This window comes from Choloepus didactylus, chromosome 2, assembly GCF_015220235.1.
Source record: "Choloepus didactylus isolate mChoDid1 chromosome 2, mChoDid1.pri, whole genome shotgun sequence".
Taxonomy (NCBI): domain Eukaryota; kingdom Metazoa; phylum Chordata; class Mammalia; order Pilosa; family Megalonychidae; genus Choloepus; species Choloepus didactylus.
The window spans coordinates 20,420,486-20,441,305 of record NC_051308.1 but is presented as its reverse complement, the minus strand read 5'-3'; the positions used below and the strand labels follow the sequence as shown (position 1 = coordinate 20,441,305).

General features: G+C 35.3%; 1 protein-coding gene across 8 annotated transcripts in view; it reads left to right on the top strand.

Annotated features, from left to right (window-relative positions):
• LYST (lysosomal trafficking regulator) overlaps window positions 1-20,820 on the top strand; it is a 237,139-nt gene that overhangs the window by 95,409 nt on the left and 120,910 nt on the right. For 7 of the 8 annotated variants that reach the window (XR_005214557.1, XR_005214559.1, XM_037821569.1 and 4 more), the window contains exons 21-29: window positions 1,219-1,417; window positions 3,925-4,059; window positions 5,785-6,412; window positions 7,157-7,334; window positions 9,117-9,286; window positions 10,549-10,779; window positions 12,419-12,585; window positions 16,111-16,263; window positions 20,607-20,768. Coding sequence is in view for 6 of the 8 variants with exons in the window: in XM_037821569.1 (XP_037677497.1) it covers window positions 1,219-1,417; window positions 3,925-4,059; window positions 5,785-6,412; window positions 7,157-7,334; window positions 9,117-9,286; window positions 10,549-10,779; window positions 12,419-12,585; window positions 16,111-16,263; window positions 20,607-20,768 (2,023 nt within the window). In the remaining 2 variants the exon portion in view is untranslated. The remainder of the gene's footprint in view (window positions 1-1,218; window positions 1,418-3,924; window positions 4,060-5,784; window positions 6,413-7,156; window positions 7,335-9,116; window positions 9,287-10,548; window positions 10,780-12,418; window positions 12,586-16,110; window positions 16,264-20,606; window positions 20,769-20,820) is intronic. The other variant, XM_037821594.1, reaches the window with a different exon arrangement.

Sequence of the window (20,820 nt, the reverse complement as noted above, 5' to 3'; positions counted from 1 at the left end):
CACTTGACAGTTGTGAGATCTTGGCAAAGGGGTTTTGTGCTTTCTCCTGTAGACTAAGTGTTCTCTTCTTAAAATTTGAGGCATTCAGACTATATTGTTTTAAAATTAACATCTAGATTTAAGTACTGTGATTCAGCAATGCACAAGAGTAAACGAAGAAGAGTGAATGTAGAGACATAATATATTTGGACATATGGAGAGGGAAATTGGAGAAGTATTGGAGCCAGCTGCTACCCATTGGGGTGGTGGAATTGGAGGATATAAAAAATTTATTTATATCTGTCTTTATTATTAATAATTACCTGCCACTCTACCAGGTCTCATCCCAAAAGGTAGATGATGCAGTAGAAAAAGTTTGAAGTCCTGAGTTTCAGTTCTAGCTGAGCTGCTTGCTTATTATCTGTGTGATTTAACCTAGTCATGAGATTTTGTATTCTATAAATGAAGGATAAAAATACTTCTCATAACAGTATTACAATGGGCTTAATTTTTTGACATTTATATTTCTTTGATATTTATGAATTGAAGTGTTTTTTAAATTTAAAACTTTGAGACTTCACGTTTTATTTTATACATTTTAGTGATTAAACTATCCAAGTGCAACCAAAAGAAAAAACTTCTCATAAAGCTCTTGTGAGATTCTATTAAGAAAGTGCTTTCAAAACTGGAACACATGATGTAATTAGTTCTATCCATCAGAAAATTTCCTTCCTGATCCCATAGCAGAGCAGCAGCAATAATAGTGGCTAGCATGTACTTATATGGGGTTTGCTATATACTGTAAGAGCTTATGTTAACTCATTTAATCCTTTCAATAATCCTATGAAGTAGTACTAGGATTTTACCCATATTTAGATAAAGAAACTGAGGCATGGAAATGTTAAGTAACATGCCCAAGATCACACAGCTAATGAGCAAAGGAACTAGAATTCAAACCTAGGAAGTTTGGCTTCTGAGTCTGTTCTGGAGAGGTCTATAATGTATCTTTGCCTTGTTAATGAAGATAAATTGGCCAAAATTAAATTGCCATCACTTTTAATCAGTTCTTAATAGCAGGATTTCTTGAGTTGAGAAATAGAAACTCAATTTAATGGTAAATAAGATCAGACTAGATAGTAAACCAACACAATTCTATCTTAAAAAGAATATCTTGCTTAAATGAAAAATGTTGATTGACAGTTCTCTTCAAATCTAAAAAGAGTTTAATTTTTCTTTCAGGAGCACAAAGAAGGGCAGCTTACCTCCATGCCCCGAGAGGTTTGTAGATCATTTGTGAAAATTATAGCAGAAGTCCTTGGATCTCCCCCAGATTTGGAATTATTGACAATTATCTTCAACTTCCTTTTAGCAGTTCACCCTCCTACTAATACTTATGTTTGTCACAACTCCACAAACTTCTACTTTTCTTTGCATATAGGTAGGTATATTCATTTTTCTTAGATCTTAGCTATCTCCACTTTTGTTGTTTTCTTCCTTCTTGATCCACATTTGTTGGATAGTAATTGAATGGCTTCTCTGTGCTAGAAACTGCCCTAAATAAGAATTGTGATTGTGATATGGGACATAGGGTTATAAGTGAACCATACATGGTCTCTGACTTCAGAGAGCTTAAATTTCAAAGGGAAAGAAAAGATGGTACTCAAATAACTACAGTAAGAAGTGATATTTAGTAAATACTAATAGATACAAAAGAGGAATTGTTTGGAGTTCAAAGAGTGAGGGTTTCATTGGACAGCTGGAAGGCAGAAGATTTAATAGGTTACACAATAGTAGTCTGGACTTTTGAAGAATTTTGGTAGAATTTGGATAGGTAGATTGGAGAATTAGATTTCATGTAAAGGGATGACTTAAATGGAGGGAAAAACTGAATAAAAAATAAGGAGTAATGAATTTTACCCAAAAATGGAGTTATCTGTAAAGGAGTAGTGAATGCCATGAAGGTAGTTTAGGACCAACATTTATTTCTCCCCTAAGATCATATTAAATGGGTCCTTGAATGTAAGGCCAAAGAATTTGGACTTGCATTCTAGTTAGAGGTCATTGAAGAGTTTTTGGTTTGGTTTGGTTTGGTTTGAGCAAAGGGATATGATGTAAATAAATTGCTGCAGTAGGATTCAGGAGTAAAAAACTAGGGATATGAAGACCAGTTAGGAATCTCTTATAGTAACCTATAAGATGTGAAGTAATAGAAGTTGGGCACAGTAGTAGAGGAAGTAGAAAGGAGGGATAAATAAATTAGTTTGAAGGTTAGGATCGGATAATTCAGGGAATGTTAAGGAAAGAGGATAATGAGTTTGGTTTTATGTTGCATGTGAGGTGCCTATAGTTAATCATATTACGAATTGTCTAGCAGACAATTGGAAATGAGGATTATAACATGGGAGAGATTATTAGGAGCTACCCACATAAACATGAGTTGAAGTTCTGAGAAGAGACATGATTACTGAAGAAGAGTGAATAGAGAGAGAGGTAAAGGGGGAGCTAAGCATAGACCTGGTAATTTTATTATTTGGAGGGTTTGAAAAGGAAAAGGAACCAGTATAAAAGAAAGATAGAATAATCTGAGTTTTAAAAGAACTAGGAAAATGCAACATGGTATACCTAAATTTACTGTGGAAAACTGGTTGTAAAGCAGCCATTTAAGAAATGTCATAAGAAATGAATTAAATGCTTTAATGGCAGTAAAAGTCCAAATGAAATTAGGTAACCTGACTTTGTGTTAGGTTCAGCACACATTTAGTGAATAAGGTACCATGCAAAATTCTAGGGGTGTAAATACAAAGATGAGTAAAATATGGTCCCCTCCTGTAAGGGGTTTACAGCCTAGTAGGGAGGAGAGAGACATAAACAGAAAATTATGCCATGTGGAAAACACAGTGTTATGGAAGTAAACATTGGGCTTTCTAGGAGGATAGAGTATGAAAGGTGTTGGGGGATCTTTCCTGGAGGATGTATGGCTGATCTGAGTCTTAAAGGGTAAATAGGAATTGAAGGGAAGGGCTGACTAAGTAAAGGAAACAACATTAGTGAGCTATGAAAAATTGGTGAAATGCAATGTAAGATACAAAGCTAGAGAGAGGCCCTGTATACAAGTGTTAAAGACACAATAGAGAGCCATGGAAAGGTTTTAAGCATGTGGTGACATTTGAGAGAGAGAATTACAGTAACTTTGAAAGGATTGAGGGTGACAAGATGTCTATCAAGAATACCATTTAGAGGTTCTGGGACAGTAATCTATGTGAAATAATAGAAACCTGAATTATGGCAGTATGGTAAGGATGAGAAGAGTTCAAGAAATAGTAGTTAAAATCAGCAGAACCTGGAGACTGACTTGATGTGGAAAAAGGAAAGGTGGTGATCAAGGATAGCTACCTGGTAAATGGGTGGTTCTACCAAGTTACAAGAAAATAAAACATGAGGAATGAATATAGGGCAAAACGACAATTCAGATAAGATATGTTACATTTATGGTGCATTTAAGAAATCAAGCAGTTGAATTTACAAGTGTGAAACTCAGAAAGGAACATTAAGCTGGAGGTACCAATTTTTAGTCATATTAGAAACTGCAGGGGATATATATATATATATAAAACACAGTCCATTCCTCAAGGAATGAAAAGTGAACAGTAAAATGGTAGCTTACAGAATTAACTGTTAGTACAGTTGTCAGTCAAAAGAGATAGAAGTTAATGTAGCCAATAACAGTCAACAAAAAAATCTATAGAAAGAAATTGTAGAATATAAATATTCACATATCAAGTATATATTAAAGTATGTTATACTTTTCCCTTAGAACATCATTTTGTAAAAATTTGTTTTTAATGATTTGCTTTTAAAGTTATTTTTTTGTCTTATCTTTTGTTTTATTTTGATGTCTCAAAATAAATAATAAATCTCAGATTTATTTTTCCCTTTTAATACTAGATGGGAAGATTTTTCAGGAGAAAGTACAGTCAATCATTCACCTGAGGCATTCCAGCAGCAGTGGAGGAAAGTCTGCTACTAGTCCTGGATTTGTGGTAATAAGTCCATCTGGTTTTACTGCTTTACCACCTGAAGGTAAAAATAGCAATAATAAAAGTATAACTCTTCCAGTTTTAGTTCTGAATATTAATATGTCATTAAATTATGCATGTTTTGGAAGTATAGTACAACTTGATATTCAAAGTAAATAAATGGAGATTAAACTTAAAAATAATAGAATATGTTTAAGGAATAAATATCCATTGCTTTCTAGTATCAGTAACTCATACTCAGTCTAACAAGAGCTGCCCAGCACAGGTCCTCAACAAAACTTAGAAAATGGACAAGGCCCATGCTGCCCTCTTCTATCATATTAATTTGTCTTTTATTAATTTTCTGATTTATCTTCCTATTAAAAACTTTGTTTGGCTCTCTCTCTCCTTTCTACTTAAACCCAACATTCTAGATAGCTTCACTTGCCATGTGAATGGCCATTCAGCTCTCCAACTTCACATTCCTTGACCTTGGGGAGCTTTGCTTTCCCTCATTCTGTCAATATGCATGCATCTGTCTTGGTTTTTATCATCATCAAGGCTGCTTCCCACCTCTGGATCTTCAGAATCCCACTCTCTGATAACAAACTTCTCTCATTCTGGTTTCTTTATCACCATTCCAAATTCCCCTCTGCCTGTTTTCCCTATCCAGCCTAGATCCCATTATCCAAACTCCACCAGTTTTCATGACAATATCCTTAGTTTCCTTGTCCACTTGGCTTTTTGTAGTATTGGTATTGACCTGAAAGTGAAATTACTGCCACAAAGCTTATGCTCACAAGTGGTTCGTTTAGTCTGTATTTCCTCTATTAACAGTTCCCAAATTTTAGCATGCATTAGAATCACCCAGATAGCTTGTTAAAACACAGATTCTTGGGCTGTTCTCTCATATATTGTGATTCAGTCGATCTGGTCGAGCCTGAGAATGTACACTTCCAACAGTCAAGCAGGTGGGGCTGATGCTGATGCTCCTAGTCCATGGACCAAACCCGAATAGCAAGCACTTATATCCCATGCATTACGAGATTGATTTTCTTGTCTCCTCCTACATATCATATTAGAAGCAGCAAATTGGAGAGCTAGAACAAGAAGAGAGAATTTTGCTTCTCACTAATAGCAGCAAGAAGTGACTACAAAAATGGAGAAAAGAGAAAACTGTTTGGGGTCATTTAGTCTAATAATAATGACAAGTATGACTATTACTACCATTTATTGAGCACCTATTATATGTCAGGCACTATGCTAGGTATGTTATAAATATGATTTCATATCATTCTTAAAGCAGCCCTGCAAGATACATATTCTTAACCCTGATTTTACATTTGCAAAAACTGACATAGCATTAAATGATTTATCTAAGACAACCCAACTAACAGAACTATCATTGATTCCAGTTATATTGGTTGCAAAGCCCTCACTGTATCGCAATGCATCCTAGAGACTGCTAGTCTGAGACAAATCAAGTTTCACTTAATTCATTTAATTTTACTATGGTACAGCAATTAATGCTAATACTGAATCATTCAGTCAGTATTGTATTTTGTTAAAAGACAGGGAAACACATATACATTTTGGGAAGATTTTAATTAAAAATGGTTAAAAGAAAAACAGTTTTGATGCTTAAGAATTTTAAACACTAGTTACTAGGTAAATTCACATATGGATTTTTTAAACAGTGCTAGATAAATGGGCTATTACTATGGTTGTGACCAAGAGTGGTCCCACTTAATAGATTTTTGTTTAAGTAGTATTTTTCTATCCTTACCAGGAAACAGTTTTTCCAATATCATTCCACAACAGATGGCTGCTCATTTGCTGCGTTCTAGAAGCTTACCAGCATTTCCTACATCTTCACCACTAATGCAACGACAAAAACTTACTGGAAGTTTGAATTGCAGTATTGACAAATTGCAAAACATTGCAGATAATTGTGTTGTCACCCAACCAGAGAAGCGGAATACCCTGGGGAGTTCAGAGTTGCTAAAAAAAGACAAAGAGGATGCACTCATCAGTAGCTGTGAGTCTGCAAAAACTGTTTGTGAAATGGAAGCTGTCCTTTCAAGCCAAGCCTCTGGCAGTGGTGTCCCAAAAGGAAAACTGGGATTTCCAGGGGTCAGTGTGGACCATAAGGAGGTGGGAGCAGAACCCAGATCAGACGATGAGAGTTCCAGGGAGGAGTCCTACCCACGCCGACCTGATTACCTAAGGGGGCTTGCCTCATTCCAGCGAAGCCACAGCACTATTGCAAGCCTAGGGCTAGCTTTTCCTTCACAGAATGGATCTGCAGCCATTGGCCGTTGGCCAAGTCTTGTTGATAGGAATACTGAGGACTGGGAAAACTTTGCCTTTCCTCTTGGTTATGAGCAAAACTACAGTCGAACTGCAAATGCTCACAGGTACACACGTTTTTAAAACTCTTTCCACTCTTTTTTATTATTTCTTTGAGGAATCCCAAGATTTCTAGAAATATCTTCATTAGGTCACTTCTTACTAATATATATACATTAATAACAAACAGAAAGGTGCCTTTCACCTTATTTTAATACTAGATAACATTAAATTCCATATTTACCTGAAAACTAAGCTACTAATAGCTCTCAAAGAATAAAATCTCTTATAGTTTATTTAATTCATTATGGTTCTTAGAGAAAATTTCTTTAGTTCAGGAAAATTATAAAGCGTGTCATTGTTTCCAAAAGCTTCTTGAGTAGAACGTCTCATAGAATTTTGTGATGATGGGACTGTTCTATATCTGTGCTACCCAATATTGTAGACTCTATCCACATGTGGCTATTGAGTACCTGAAATGTGAAAGTGACTGAAGAACTGAATTTTTAGTTTTGTTTAATTTGAATTCATTTAAATAGCCAAATGTGACTAGTGATATGATATTGGACAGCACAGATTATAGAACAGAATAATGTTTAGTAGACTGTCTAAATTATCAGTGATAAAAATTAATGGTGGATTTGTTAATCACAGTCAAATCAGGAAACACGTCTTAAACCTATGAACATTTGTTTCACATGTTAAGGTGATGGATATTACTACTCTTCACAGTTCTTAGGGTAGGAACATTTTTGCCATGTACTTTTCTCCCTGATACTGTGTTAATAAAACATTTTTGGTGTCTCTTTTAGTGTAACCGAAGATTGTTTGGTACCTATATGCTGTGGATTGTATGACCTCTTAAGTGGAGTTCTTCTCGTCCTCCCTGATGTTATGCTTGAAGATGTGATGGACAAAGTTATTCAAGCAGATACACTTCTAGTCCTTGTTAACCACCCATCACCTGCTATACAACAAGGAGTTATTAAAGTAAGGACAAATACTAGATGACTGTTGATTTAATTTAGGAGAATAAATATATGTGCAATAAAATATTTGAATATAGATTTTAAAGTAGAGCTAAAGCTTTATTTTATAATTTGAAATAATGAATTGATATAGTTTGTCATATTTTATTCATATTTTTGCAAATATTATCCAATTTTAAATCTTTCTCCGTATATTGATTCACATCAATGTGTTTTTTAAAATCTACCAATAAATTCACATATCTGGTCACAAAAATTATGAGGAACATATAGTTCATTGGAAATCTTTCCTGGAGTGTAGTATTAAATTTTATACGTTTATTTCAGGTCCCAGCTCAATGTCACCTTTTCAGAGAGCCTCCCCAGACATTCTTATCAAAATACCTTCTCCCTAGCCTGACTCCTCATTTAGTCTATCATAGCACCCTATTTATTTCTCATAATTATCTTCTTTGTTTATCTGTGTACTTGTTTTTTGATCTCCCACACTGAAATATACACTCCATGAGGGTAGGCATCTTATATATAGTACATAGTAGGCACTAAGTTTGTCGTTATGTTAATAAGTGGTTGATAAGAATGTTTGCATTAGGAAACAGCCCAATATTGAAATGGTCTTTTGAAGATTTTCGTTTTCTTTAGTTTGTCTGGATGTGGATTTAGTTTAGTCACTTGCAGTTCAACTCAATATTTATTGAGCTCCCATTCAATGTGCAAAATACAGAGCTAGTTGCTCTATAAGATATAAAGAGGAATAATATAAGATGCTACATTCAAGGAGTTTGTAGTCTAGTGGGGGAGAAAGACATATACCCAGCTAAGTAAAATGTAAGAAATTCGGTGATGAATGCTGCAGTGGCAATATTAGTAAAGGGGTTTGGGAGCATAGGAGAAGCGATTAATTATGAAGGAGGATGCAGGGAAAGATTTGTGCAAAAGATGTGCTTTGTATTATGCTGTAAACTTAGAAAGCTTTTGAATAGGGTAATAAATAGATGTGTGTTTTAGGAAGAATAGTCTATCACACTATGAAGGACTGATTGCAGGGGACAGAGAAATTGGAAATGTTCTGTGTTAGTAGGTTAATAATAAAATTATTATGAGTTCCCAACCTAGAATAGTGAGAAGTCAGATTTTAGAGACATTCACTGGAATCGAAGAGAGTTGTCTTCATAATTAAATTTGGAAAATCAGGAAGAGAAGAGTCAAAATTTAGTTTATCCTTCCAAAGTAGGAAGAAGTAAGATAGGAAGTTTGGAAGAAGTGGGTTTGGAAGGAAAAGCAATTAATTTTCTTCTAGACATGTTGCATTTAAAATGCTCTAGGGAAGGGTGGCAATTCAGGCCTGTGCTCAAGATAAATAATCTGTCAAGAAGACCAGAAATAGAGATTTAGGCTATATATATGTAGATTTGCAGAAAGATCATAGTGCAGTGTTGATTGATTATTTTCCTTCAGATTTATGCACAAATATCCTATTTATACTATACTGAAGCTGCCAGTTTACTAGGTCTCCACACCTAGCTAAAAAATCTAGTTCGCCAGACACAGAAGTATTAAGATCTCCAAAATAGAGTCATCATTAAAGTTCCACATTATTAAGATCTGAAGTTCATTTTTTGTTTTGCAATGGAGGTGGCATATTTTTTTGAGCTTTCTATGCTCTTTTATACATCATGAAATTAAACAGTGATTTATAAATACAAGAATGATACACTTGCTGATATGTATATATAATAAATTTTAATACATTATCTAAATTTGTATTAAATTTTTTCCTTAGCTATTAGATGCATATTTTAATAGAGCATCTAAGGAACAAAAAGATAAATTTCTGAAGAATCGAGGCTTCTCTTTGCTAGCCAATCAGCTGTATCTTCATCGGGGAACTCAGGAACTGTTAGAATGCTTCATTGAAATGTTCTTTGGTCGACGTATTGGCCTTGATGATGAGTAAGTGGGTTCTTCCCTGTACCATAATTGGGAATCTTTTGTCTTAAATGTAAAATTTAAATGGGCTTCCTTAAGAGTGAACTCACTCTTAAAATTATTTGATCACCTTTAGAAAAACATCTGCTAAAAGTCATTTTCCAGATGAATCAATTTATTATTTTCCTTATGATATTCTTTCTAATATAATTTCTTCCTTTGTATTTCATTCATTAGCTAGAAATTAGTAACAAATGCTGCATTAAATGAAAGAAAGTGATATTAAAGATTTAGCATGAGAAGGTTAACTGAAAAGAAAGGTGGCTTGCGTATTCTCAGCAGCAAATTACATGAATGATCCATAGAGGAACTTCCCATTTTCCTAAGCCCTTAGGTTATCTGGGAGGAGAATAATCATAAAAATCCCTCACCTGAAATTTCTGAATATAGTGATTGTTGAACTTTGACCCTGGTATATAATGCTGAAGGATTATCAAATAAGTGCAATAATAAAAGGATATTTTCTCTCAAACCAAAAGTTTGACAGAAAAGTTAAATTGTTATTTCTGTCTGATAGAGTAGAGAAAAATGTGTCTCTTTACTGTAGTAGATAAATGCAGACCCTTGAGGAATTTACTTATTGTGGTAATCACAATAGTACTTTCAATAGCTTACTGCTTTTGGCTCTTTCAAAGCAATTTTGCATTATCTCATTTGATTCTCAAGTAGTCCTGAGAAGAAAATAGGGCAATCACCATTACCAATATTTGACAGATAAGAAAAATGAAACTTAAAATGCTTAAATAATTTTCCTCTCTCAGAGAGGCAAATATTAGGACAAGAACTCAAGATTCATTTCTTTTACTAGACCTCTTTTTACTATCTCACTGTCTCTCAAATACTATATAGTAGTAGTAGTGATAATAATAATAATTTTCCTATGTGCTTGTTAGATAGCCCCTTAAAGCAGGAGTTCTTAACTAGGAGTCTTTGGAAACATAAGGGGCCCGTGGATGAATTAATATGAGTTAACCCCAGAAAATTGTATACAAAATATTTTATCTGAATATTTGTGAATTTACCTTGGGATCGGCTTCAAGCAACAACTGAATCTTATTATTGGAGGGGACTTTGATCTAAAAAAAGATTAAGAACCCTTGTCCCTCAAATGTGTTTGTTATAGCTTCAAAATCAGGTAACAAAATGGCCCACAGTTGTAATTATGTTTCCTTATTTTGGAGCTAATTGCTTCTAACATTCTTTTAACTGTCTGTTATTTATTATAGACTTGATCTGGAAGATGTGAAGAACATGGGACTTTTTCAGAAGTGGTCTGTCATTCCTATTCTAGGACTAATAGAGACCTCTTTGTATGACAACCTGCTCTTGCATAATGTTCTTTTACTTCTTCTCCAAATCTTAAATTCTTGTTCAAAGGTAGCAGATATGTTGTTGGATAATGGTTTACTCTACGTGTTATGTAATACAGTAGCAGCCCTAAATGGATTAGAAAAGAAGTAAGTTTTAAATTATTTAAAATTACCTACTGATAAATATTTGGAAAAGGAAGACCTTAATAATAGGTTCATTAAAGCATCTGGCTTTTCCTAATACCATCAAAGAACTTCTTTCTTACAGAATTCATTAGACTAAATTAATTTGGAAGGGTTGTTTTTTTTATCATTTTTAACAAAGTTTGGTTTAAAAGAAGATGTTTATATGACCTACTTTTAGGTTTTCAGATCTTGAACATAATTTGAATAAATTTAACTGCCTTCAAATATATTTACCAAACTTCTACCATAGGCTTATTAAATGCCGTTATTATCCCCGTCAGGAATAGGAAATTGAGGATTAGAAAGATCTGGTTACTTGCTGGAGATCAGACAGCTTTATTTATTTATTGTTGAAGATCAATAGCAGAGGTCTTGAGGCTGAATCTCTCTCACTTCAAAAGCCTGTTTTGAATTCAACATGGTATCCTACTATTAGCATTCAACATCACTATCTGCTACCATAAATTAATTTCTAATAGCCAGAAGTACATTGTCAAATGGCCACCTACCAAAGTGATTAACAGTTTTTAAAAAATCTTAGAAATTAGATTTTTATTTAGATTTTGTGCCTGTGGAGTCTGCATTTATGATACACCATAGAATATTTTTATTAGCAGTGTTAAAATATAAATCTTCAGAGCAAGAACATGAGAAGCCCCATCTTTTTGTATATTAAAGCATTATATATTATCTGTATTTTTTCAGAAAAGGCAGAGTATATCCTTAACGATTCTCTAGGCCGAAGGGGGACTCCTTGTGCTCAACTCATTTCAACTTTTGTGAGCACTTTTCATATTTAAGTCTGTGAATGAGGCATATAAGAAATACAAAGAAAATACAAAGTATTACATTTCCTCAAAACACTTAGTCTTGATTTAACACACAGTGCATGAAATTGGTAGAATTTGGGAAGAAAGCCTGCGGGTTTGTTCTGAAAGTAGTATGTTTTTAAAAAATAAATTGTCTTTCCTGAAAGTCCCAGTAGGCTACTCTATTAATTGGCCCTAAATGGTCAGCATTTCTAACCTTCGCTTGATTTGGAAAAAGGGAATGGAGAGAAGTATGTAGGAGTAATATCACACATTGAGGTAGATTATCAAGGTTAAAAATTGAGAGGAAAAAAAGTAACTAATTCATATTTATTCTGTGTTTATTAAGTGATTGACACATATTCAAATCTATTATCTCTTTTAATCCTTAAAATAACTACAGTTTTCAAAAGTGAGAGTCTGAGAGATTGATTAATTTACTTTTATTTGTAATTTTTAACATTCTCTGAACGTTCTTATTCATATCCACATGGCTTTTCATTTATCCCTAGGGTAGGCTAGGAGCCTGCCTATGTGTTCATCTTGTGGTTATCTTTATTGTAACACATAGTATCAATGGTAACACTTAACCACCACCATTTACTATTTATTCCAGAATGCAATATGTATTACCCAAGATAGAGCAGCCGAATAAATAGTGAATGAATGAATGAAATCTGGTGGAACAAGAATTTTAAAACAGCTCCTTTTGTCTTAAATTTTTTGTTCTATTTCTTATAAATGTTTCATTCTGTTCTCACTCCTTTTTTTTTTTTTTTTGTCATCTTTAGTGTTCCTGTAAATGAATACAAATTGCTCATTTGTGATATACAGCAACTTTTCATAGCAGTTACAATCCATGCTTGCAGTTCCTCAGGCTCACAATATTTTAGGGTTATTGAAGACCTAATTGTACTGCTTGGATACCTTCAAAATAGCAAAAACAAAAGAACACAAAGTAAGATTTAATTTTTATGAATTTGGTGGTGATGGGGTGTGTTAACATAGTAGCCAAACATGTTATTTGAACCTATAACTTTTTCTTCTTATAAATTCTTTTACTGAAGGTATGTATATTGGTTTGGATATATAATGTCCCCCAACAGCCATATTCTTTAATGCAGTCTTGTGGGGGAAAGATTGATTAATCTTTTTTATTGGAATGTGTCCTTTTGATTGAATGTTTCCATGGAGATTTGGCCCCACCCATTCAGTGTGGGTCTTGATTAGTTTACTGGAGTCCTTTAAAAAGAGCTGACACTGATGCTGACACTTGGAGATGCTTGGAGACGTTTGGAGATGAAAATGGCCTGGGATGGGCTAAGCCAAGGCCCAGACACTTGCTGACACTTTGAAATGCTAGCCCAGAGTTTGCTCTGGAGAAGCTGAGAGAGGACAAAATGCCTCAGTAGCAGCTGGGAGAGACATTTTGGAAACAGCCATTGAAAGCAGATGCTTGGAGACATTTGGAGATGCTGGCCCAGAGTTTGCTCTGGAGAAGCTAAAAGAGACAAACCCAGAGACATTTGGAGATGCTATTTTGAAACACAACCTGGAAGCAAAGGAACAGCAGACGCAGCCACATGCCTTCCCAGCTGACAGAGGTGGTCTATCCTCTTGCTGATGTCTTAGTTTGGACACATTTATGGCCTTAGGACTGTAAATTTGTAACCAAAAAACCCCCTTTATAAAAGCCAATCTATCCATTTCTGGTATTTTGCGTAACAGCAGCATTAGCAAACTGGAACAAGATCTTGGTAGCAGAAGTGGGGCGCTGCTGAGTTTGCAAATACCAAAGATCAACATTGAAATGGCTTTTTAAATGGATAAGGGATGATTCTGGAAGAATTGGAGGCGCTTGATAGAGAAGGCCTAGACTGCTTTGAAGAGACTGTTGGTAGACATGCAGACTCTAAAGATATTTCTGATGAGGCCTTGAACAGAAATGTTGAATGTGTTGTTGCAAACTGAAAGAAAAGCAATCCTTGTTTTAAAGTGGCAGAGAATTTGGTAAAATTGAGTCCTGGTATCAGATGGAAGGCAGAATTTGAAAGCGACAAGCTGGGATACTTAGCTGAAGAGATTTTGAAACTAAATGTCAAAAATGCAGCCTGGCTTCTTGCAGCTTATAGTAAAATGTGAGAGGAAAGAGACAAGCTGAGAACTGAACTCTTGGGTACAAAGAAACCAGAAATTGATGGTTTGGAACATTGTGGGCTTCCAGAAAGTGAAACGCCAGAGGATAGTGCCCCACATGAAGATTTAACCAAAGATGGAACCTGACTGCCATTTCAGTACAAGCCAGGATTGGAGATGCAATTATCCAGGAAGGATTTGTGGAAAGTTTTAGTCTCTTGACAGTTTTGACCCCTGTATGTCGCATGCCAAGCCAACAAATTTTTTGTGAGATCTGTATAAACGAAACCACTGCCAGTCTTGACTGGAGGGGATGCAAAAGGAACAAATTGGAAGAAAAATTTTTTCAAAGACAGAACCATGGAATTTGAGGTCTGGAGTCAAGAAATCTCAGACAAGGAGAGCAGAACAACTCATGCACATGGAAAGGGTGAGTTTGCTTCGGAGGCAGAGGGCGGGCCTTCCTCCTTGATGGTTGGGAAGAGTGCTGCCACCCCAGGCCTCAGAAAGGGTGGATCGCATTTCCCAGGGATTGGGGAGATCCTGGCCACCACACCACTGTTCAGAGATGGGAGAGCCTTTGCCTCAGAGAGGCAGAGTCCTGGTGGTGCCCCAGTGTTTGAGGATGGTGGTACAGAAAAGGAGGTGGTCTCCCCATTGCATGGATATGTTGGAGCACTCACACAAGCGTTTGGAGAGAAAAGGGCTGCCGTGAAAGCCCTTGAAAAGGGTTGGGCTCCTGCTCTCTCTCAAGCCCCAAGGATACAACATCATTCTATAAATGACTCTCAGACTTTAAAATCTAATGGTGTTTGCCCTGCAGGTTTCCAGAATTGTTTAGGTCCAGTGATCCCCATTTTCCTTTCAGTTTCTCCCTATGGCAACAGGAATGTTTATCCTATGACTGTCCCTCCTTTGTATACGGGAAACAGATAACTTGTTCTAAGTTTCTCAGGTCCACAGCTAGAGGGGAATGTTTCCTTAGGACAAACCGTACTTGTAACTGATTTTGATAACACGTTGTACATACTTATTGTTACTGAAATGATTTAAGTTTTTGTGATATTGTGTTGGGATGAATGTATATTGTATGTGAAAAGAACATGTCTTTTGGGGTCCAGGGGATGGAATGTGCCGGTTTGGATATATTATGTCCCCCAAAAACCATATTCTTTAATGCAATCTTGTGGGGGCAGATTGATTACCTTTTTGATTAAGGTGTGACCTCTTGATTGAATGTTTCCATGGAGATTTGGCCCCACCCATTCAGTGTGGGTCTTGATTAGTTTACTGGAGTCCTTTAAAAAGAGCTGACACTGACGCTGACACTTGGAGATGCTTGGAGACGTTTGGAGATGAAAATGGCCTGGGATGGGCTAAGCCAAGGCCCAGACACTTGCTGATGCTTTGAAATGCTAGCCCAGAGTTTGCTCCGGAGAAGCTAAGAGAGGACAAAATGCCCCAGGAGCAGCTGGGAGAGACATTTTGGAGACGGCTGTTGAAGGCAGATGCTAGGAGACATTTGAAGATGCTAGCCCAGAGTCTGCTCCGGAGAAGCTAAGAGAGACAAACGCAGAGACATTTGGAAAATGGTATTTTGAAATGCAACCTGGAAGCAAAGGAACAGCAGATGCCAGCCACGTGCCTTCCCAGCTGACAGAGGTGTTCTGTCTTCTTGTTGTTGCCTTAGTTTGGACACTTTTATGGCCCTAGGACTGTAAATTTGTAACCACATAAACCTGCTTTATAAAAACGAATCCATTTCTGGTATTTTGCTTAACGGCAGCATTAGCGAACCAGAACAGTATCAATATTAATTTTGTGTTGATATCTATTGGCTTTAAAAACAAAAGCCTTTTTAAGTGGCAAAAATAGAAAAAGTGATGCCTTGAGGTAATAGTAGCTGGTAACACATCATTGAAAGAAGCCTCTAGTGTTTCTTACAAAGTAGAAATAAAAGGCTTATGTTGACTAATAATGCCCTATAGTTTTATTTAATGACAAATATTAAAGTGCAAAAAATTAATACAATTGCTGATTGAATTGTTGCCTTACATATATTAAAAAAAGCCTGTTCTTTGAACAATTATATACAATGAATTAAATTTGTGAGCTTTTTCCTTTGAATCTTTTATAGTGATGGCTTGGAAATTTGCTTCCAATTGCTTTTAAAGACAATTTACCAATATTTAAACTGGCATGAAGAACTTACGTTGACCAAAATTTTTAATTTATGCCAAATAAAATAATACTGGCAGTTAGATACTGCATTTATATAAAAATCAGTTCAGTAAAAAAAATTAACAACCACATAGCTTGAAAACATTCTAGTATCTTCTGTTTTTAGATATGGCAGTTGCACTACAGTTTAGAGTTCTCCAGGCAGCTATTGAGTTTATAAGGACCACAGCAAATCATGACTCTGAAGACCTTATGAATTCATTCCAATTACCTTCTGCTCCCCATCACGTAATATATCAAAAGCGGAAAAGCATTGCTGGTGAGTATTAAAATAATATATTAATAATTGTGAATTTAAGATAGCTTTGCTTCCTATATTTATGATGCCATTCATATCTTAAAAATATTTCTTAGTTTAAAAGGTTGAGCTACAAATTTTGAGAAATTTTTCCTCCCAGAGGAAGCTATTCTGTTGCTTTTTCCTCAGTGCTGTTCTCATTCAAATATTTCTTGAGCACCTACCATATGCCAAGCACTGTGCTATGTGTGTGATACAATGATGAAAAAGACAGACATGGTTTCTGCCCTTGGAGAGATTATAGAATAATGGGGATGTGTAGAGGGTAAGAATAGAGATTATAACAATGTAACCTGATTTGCATCAGGAGTTAGGGAAGTCTTTGAGGAAGTGAGATTTCAGTATAGACAGAAAGGATAAGAAAGGAGGCAACAAGGTAGAGGGTCAGAGAAGAGTGTTACAGGCAGAGTGAACAGCTTGTGTGAAGTCCTAAAGTGGGAAAAAGCTCATCTTGGTCAGAGAACTGAAAGAAAGCCATTGAGTTAGGGGTAGTGCTTGAAAGAGTGATGCCAGATAAGGCTGTAGAGGATGGCATGGACCAGTTCATATATAATGATATAGTAGTTTAGATTTTATAGTGGGAAGTCATCATGGTTTTTAATTAGGTGGCATGACATAATCAGATTTCCATTTTATACAGATCACTCTGGCTTTTATGTAGAGAATTGATTAGAAGAGAATAAGAGAGGTAGTAGGGAGTCTAGTCAAGAGGTTTTTCCAGTAGTCAAGGCAAGAGATGATGGTGGCTTGATGAGTATGCAAGTGACATAGGGCTTTCTGTAAATTAGTACATATCATCAAAATAACAACATTAGTATAGTTAGGCTCCCTTATTTTTTCCCACGAAATCTACTATGATCTTTATATACACATTATCCAGAAATATAGCAAATGCCACACACGCACACAGGATATATATGTATTCACACACACACACCATACACCACACATTTCTTAAATTTTAAAACTGATCATGCTCTCCTTCTCAATATTTTGAATGCTCTCCTTTTTTTCCCCTCCAGCCTTTTATTATACCTAAGAGTACTTGATAAAGTTTAATCACACTTATAGTCTTGAAGGCTTTTAAATCCAAATCTTTGTTCTACATATCTTAAGCTACATCAATGTGTTTAGTGCTATGCCAAATTTTAAAATCATGTGAAAAACTCATCCATGGAGAGACTATTAAATACACATTGTTTTGCAGTAGCTTAAGTTTAAATTATGCTAAATAAAACTTCTAAAAAATCCCATATTTGCCCCTGTACTTTCTTCCACATGTAATATCTGAACACATTCCCTCCTCTTCGGCTGCTCTCCCAATTTTACCTCTCATTTGTCCTGGGTAAATTCTTTCCTTTACCAAGCCTGGCAGTAATGTTCATGCTGAAAGATGCTGAAAGATTCTGAAAGATGACTTTTGGACCATTTTTCCTTTGTGAAAGTCCTTAAATAGTCAGTGACTGCTTAGATAGAATTCATCCTCTTTTTAATGGACAGTATAACTTTACTGCTTTCACAAAATTCTGCTGTTTCTTTCTGGTTGATATTTCCCATTCTCATATTCATCCTTCTCTCCTCTCATACCTTAATCTCTGGTTAACAGATTAACCAGAGGTTAATCTCTGATCAACTTGTCCTTGGACTAGCGCAATAGCCATCTTGCTGTTGTCTGTTTGGGCTATAGTTTCTCTAAGAATCTGTTATCTCTTTCTTTCTACAGATTCTAGCATTTTTATCACCTTGAGTCTCAGAGCCCTGCATAGCTCCAAGTTTGTTATTATTTGTTTTGTGTGTGTGTGTGTGTGTGGGTTTGTTGTGGTGTTTTTTTTTTTTTTTTTTTTGAGTAATTTTAAAACTGATCATACTCTCCTTTTCAATATTTTGATTGCTCTCCTTTTTTCCCCCTCCAGCCTCTTACACCTAGGGCTTATATTTTTCTACCATATCTAAGTCAATGCAATTGCTGTAAGCTGTATGGGGTTCATGGAATCCTACAAATTTTAAATACACAGCCTGAAGAGTCGTCTATTCCAGCTTCATTTTACAGATCCAGTGGAGCCTAGAATTAGTGATTGCTGAATTGCAAACCCTATACTCTTCCCTTTGTGTCAACACCACATCTACTCATTCTAGATTGCTTATACCTTTCAGAACACATCTCAAAACCAGGCTCTCCCCAAAATTCTTCTTGTTTCAAATCATACCCTTATTTAAATTCTTTATGAATCCAGTTTACAAAATACCATTTTATATGTATTGTGTTGTTGCTTCATAGTTGTTTTACACATGAATTTGGGAAAGACTGTTTTTTTTTTACTTCTTCACTATTAGTCAAATAGTTTTTGACAAGTTATTGTCAAAATTATATTGGCTTTTTTTGTGTACTATAGTTACAAAAAGATACAAAATATGAGGCTTCTTTGCTTCTGAGTTGTATGGTTACAAATACCCATTTAAGTCCATTTGTTCATGATACTAAAGTGACTGAGAGATTTGTATTTCCGTTAATTAGATAATGAGTTGTTCCTTCAAAGGTTTAAAACCAGCTGTTTTCATTACTGGTATATGTTTTGGAGGGATTTTTTTCTTCTGAATAGATTCATTTAGCATTTATTAAAAAGTACCAAACAAGTGACACTCGACCCCCACTGTCAGCCCCCCTGCACCTCCTGCAGGAGCTGTAGGCACTGCCTGTTGGCTGTAGCTTCCCTGAAGGCCACATACCACATTCTTTAACCACAGACAGGTTTACTCAGACCTATAACCCCAGAATTTCCATGGCTTGGGACCAACATTTCTTCAGCAGCACTTTTATCACATCAAGATTTTAAGTTCTCACACTCCTAGAGGAGTTAGACCATTTTCTATTTTATGGCCAGGTTGATCTTTTTACAGTCTAACTCTTGAGTACCATTCTTCTGCTCAACACCTCAGTGGTTCCCTATTTGATGAACAAACCACTGATTCTTTATTCTCCATCTCTTTTGTTGGTACATATATAGATCAGAAAGAGAGATGTAATTTTGCCTAAATGGTATCCTGCTCTACCTATTGTTTTGTAAACTGATTTCTATTTAAAATGAATATATTAGTATCATCTTTCCATATAAATATTTCTTATTTTTAATGGATTCATAATAAAGTTATATTGATATACCATGATCTTTTCCCTAAATTTTATCAATAAACAGAGGTTTATTTACTTGTTTGTTTTACCATTATAAACAGAATAGCAGTGTGCATTCTTTTAAGTATATATTTTTTCACTTGTCTGTTTATGAATGTGATAAACTTCCCACATCACCCTAATGCATGAGACTAGAATTAAGCATTTGTGTTATTTAAAGTTCTATACATATAATATTTAAATTGTTGTAAATGTAGTAAATATATGTATCTCATATTGTTGTTAATATAATTTATGTACAATTCCTTTATATTTATACCAGTATTAACAATAATGATCACTAAAAACTTTTGATACTTTGCATGAGACAAACATTGTATTGTTACATCCATTATTTTATTTAATCTGCTAAACAACTCTCTTTGTCCATTTATTCGGTTATCAAATGTTTATTGAACACCAGCCACCATGAACCAGTTATAATTTTGTGTGCCCAGCATGTAACAGTAAACAAGATAGTCAATGTACCTGCCTCACAGAACTTATATTTACTGGAAGAAAAGGTCAATAAGCATATAAACAAATATATTTAGTATAATGTCAGATAGTGATAAATATCTACCTGTGAGGTAGGTTCTATTTTATTTTTTAATCTGAATCTTATCTATGAGGAAACTGAGGCTTAGAGAGTTTAAGTAACTGCTTAAGATACACCAACTCCCTCTAGCTTTATAGCACGAGTACTGAAATACTCTCCCACCTTTTCAAGGCCATTCTGCTGAAGAAGACTTAATGTTTCCTTTGTTCAATATAATGCTGGGCTTCTGACTTTTGATATCCAGCTGGCTATACAGCATGAAAGCTGGTTAGAGATGTAGACATTAGGAAGAATCTGTTTAAGCTAAGGATATACTGTGACAATATTATTCTTGAATATATCCAGGATATTTTTTTCTTTCATTTGCTTTCTTTTTTGCCTCAAAGCTACCCACCAAAAATATTAACTGGTTATATATCCTACTGATTTCCTAAAATACTGGACAATCTAAAATGCTACTACAATATTTAATTATCTTGTAGAATGAGTCACTAAAAACCTGTTATCAAAATTTAGTATGTAATGTTTATAGAGGCTATTTATGGAAACTGATTTATGTTATAATTTAAAATAAAGGTTCAATTCCAATGAAGGGTTCTGTTATTCCTCACCTACCAAGACGCCATTTCAGTTCCTTTGGTCAACTTCCGATGCCCTTCCCCTTCAGTCTGTTAAATCAAGACTCATTACCCCAGTTTTCTTCCGGATCCACTACCTGTGTGTTACCTCCTGGAGCAGGTGCAGTAATGGTGCAGGAATGCAACTCCTAAATATTCAATCTGAGGGAACA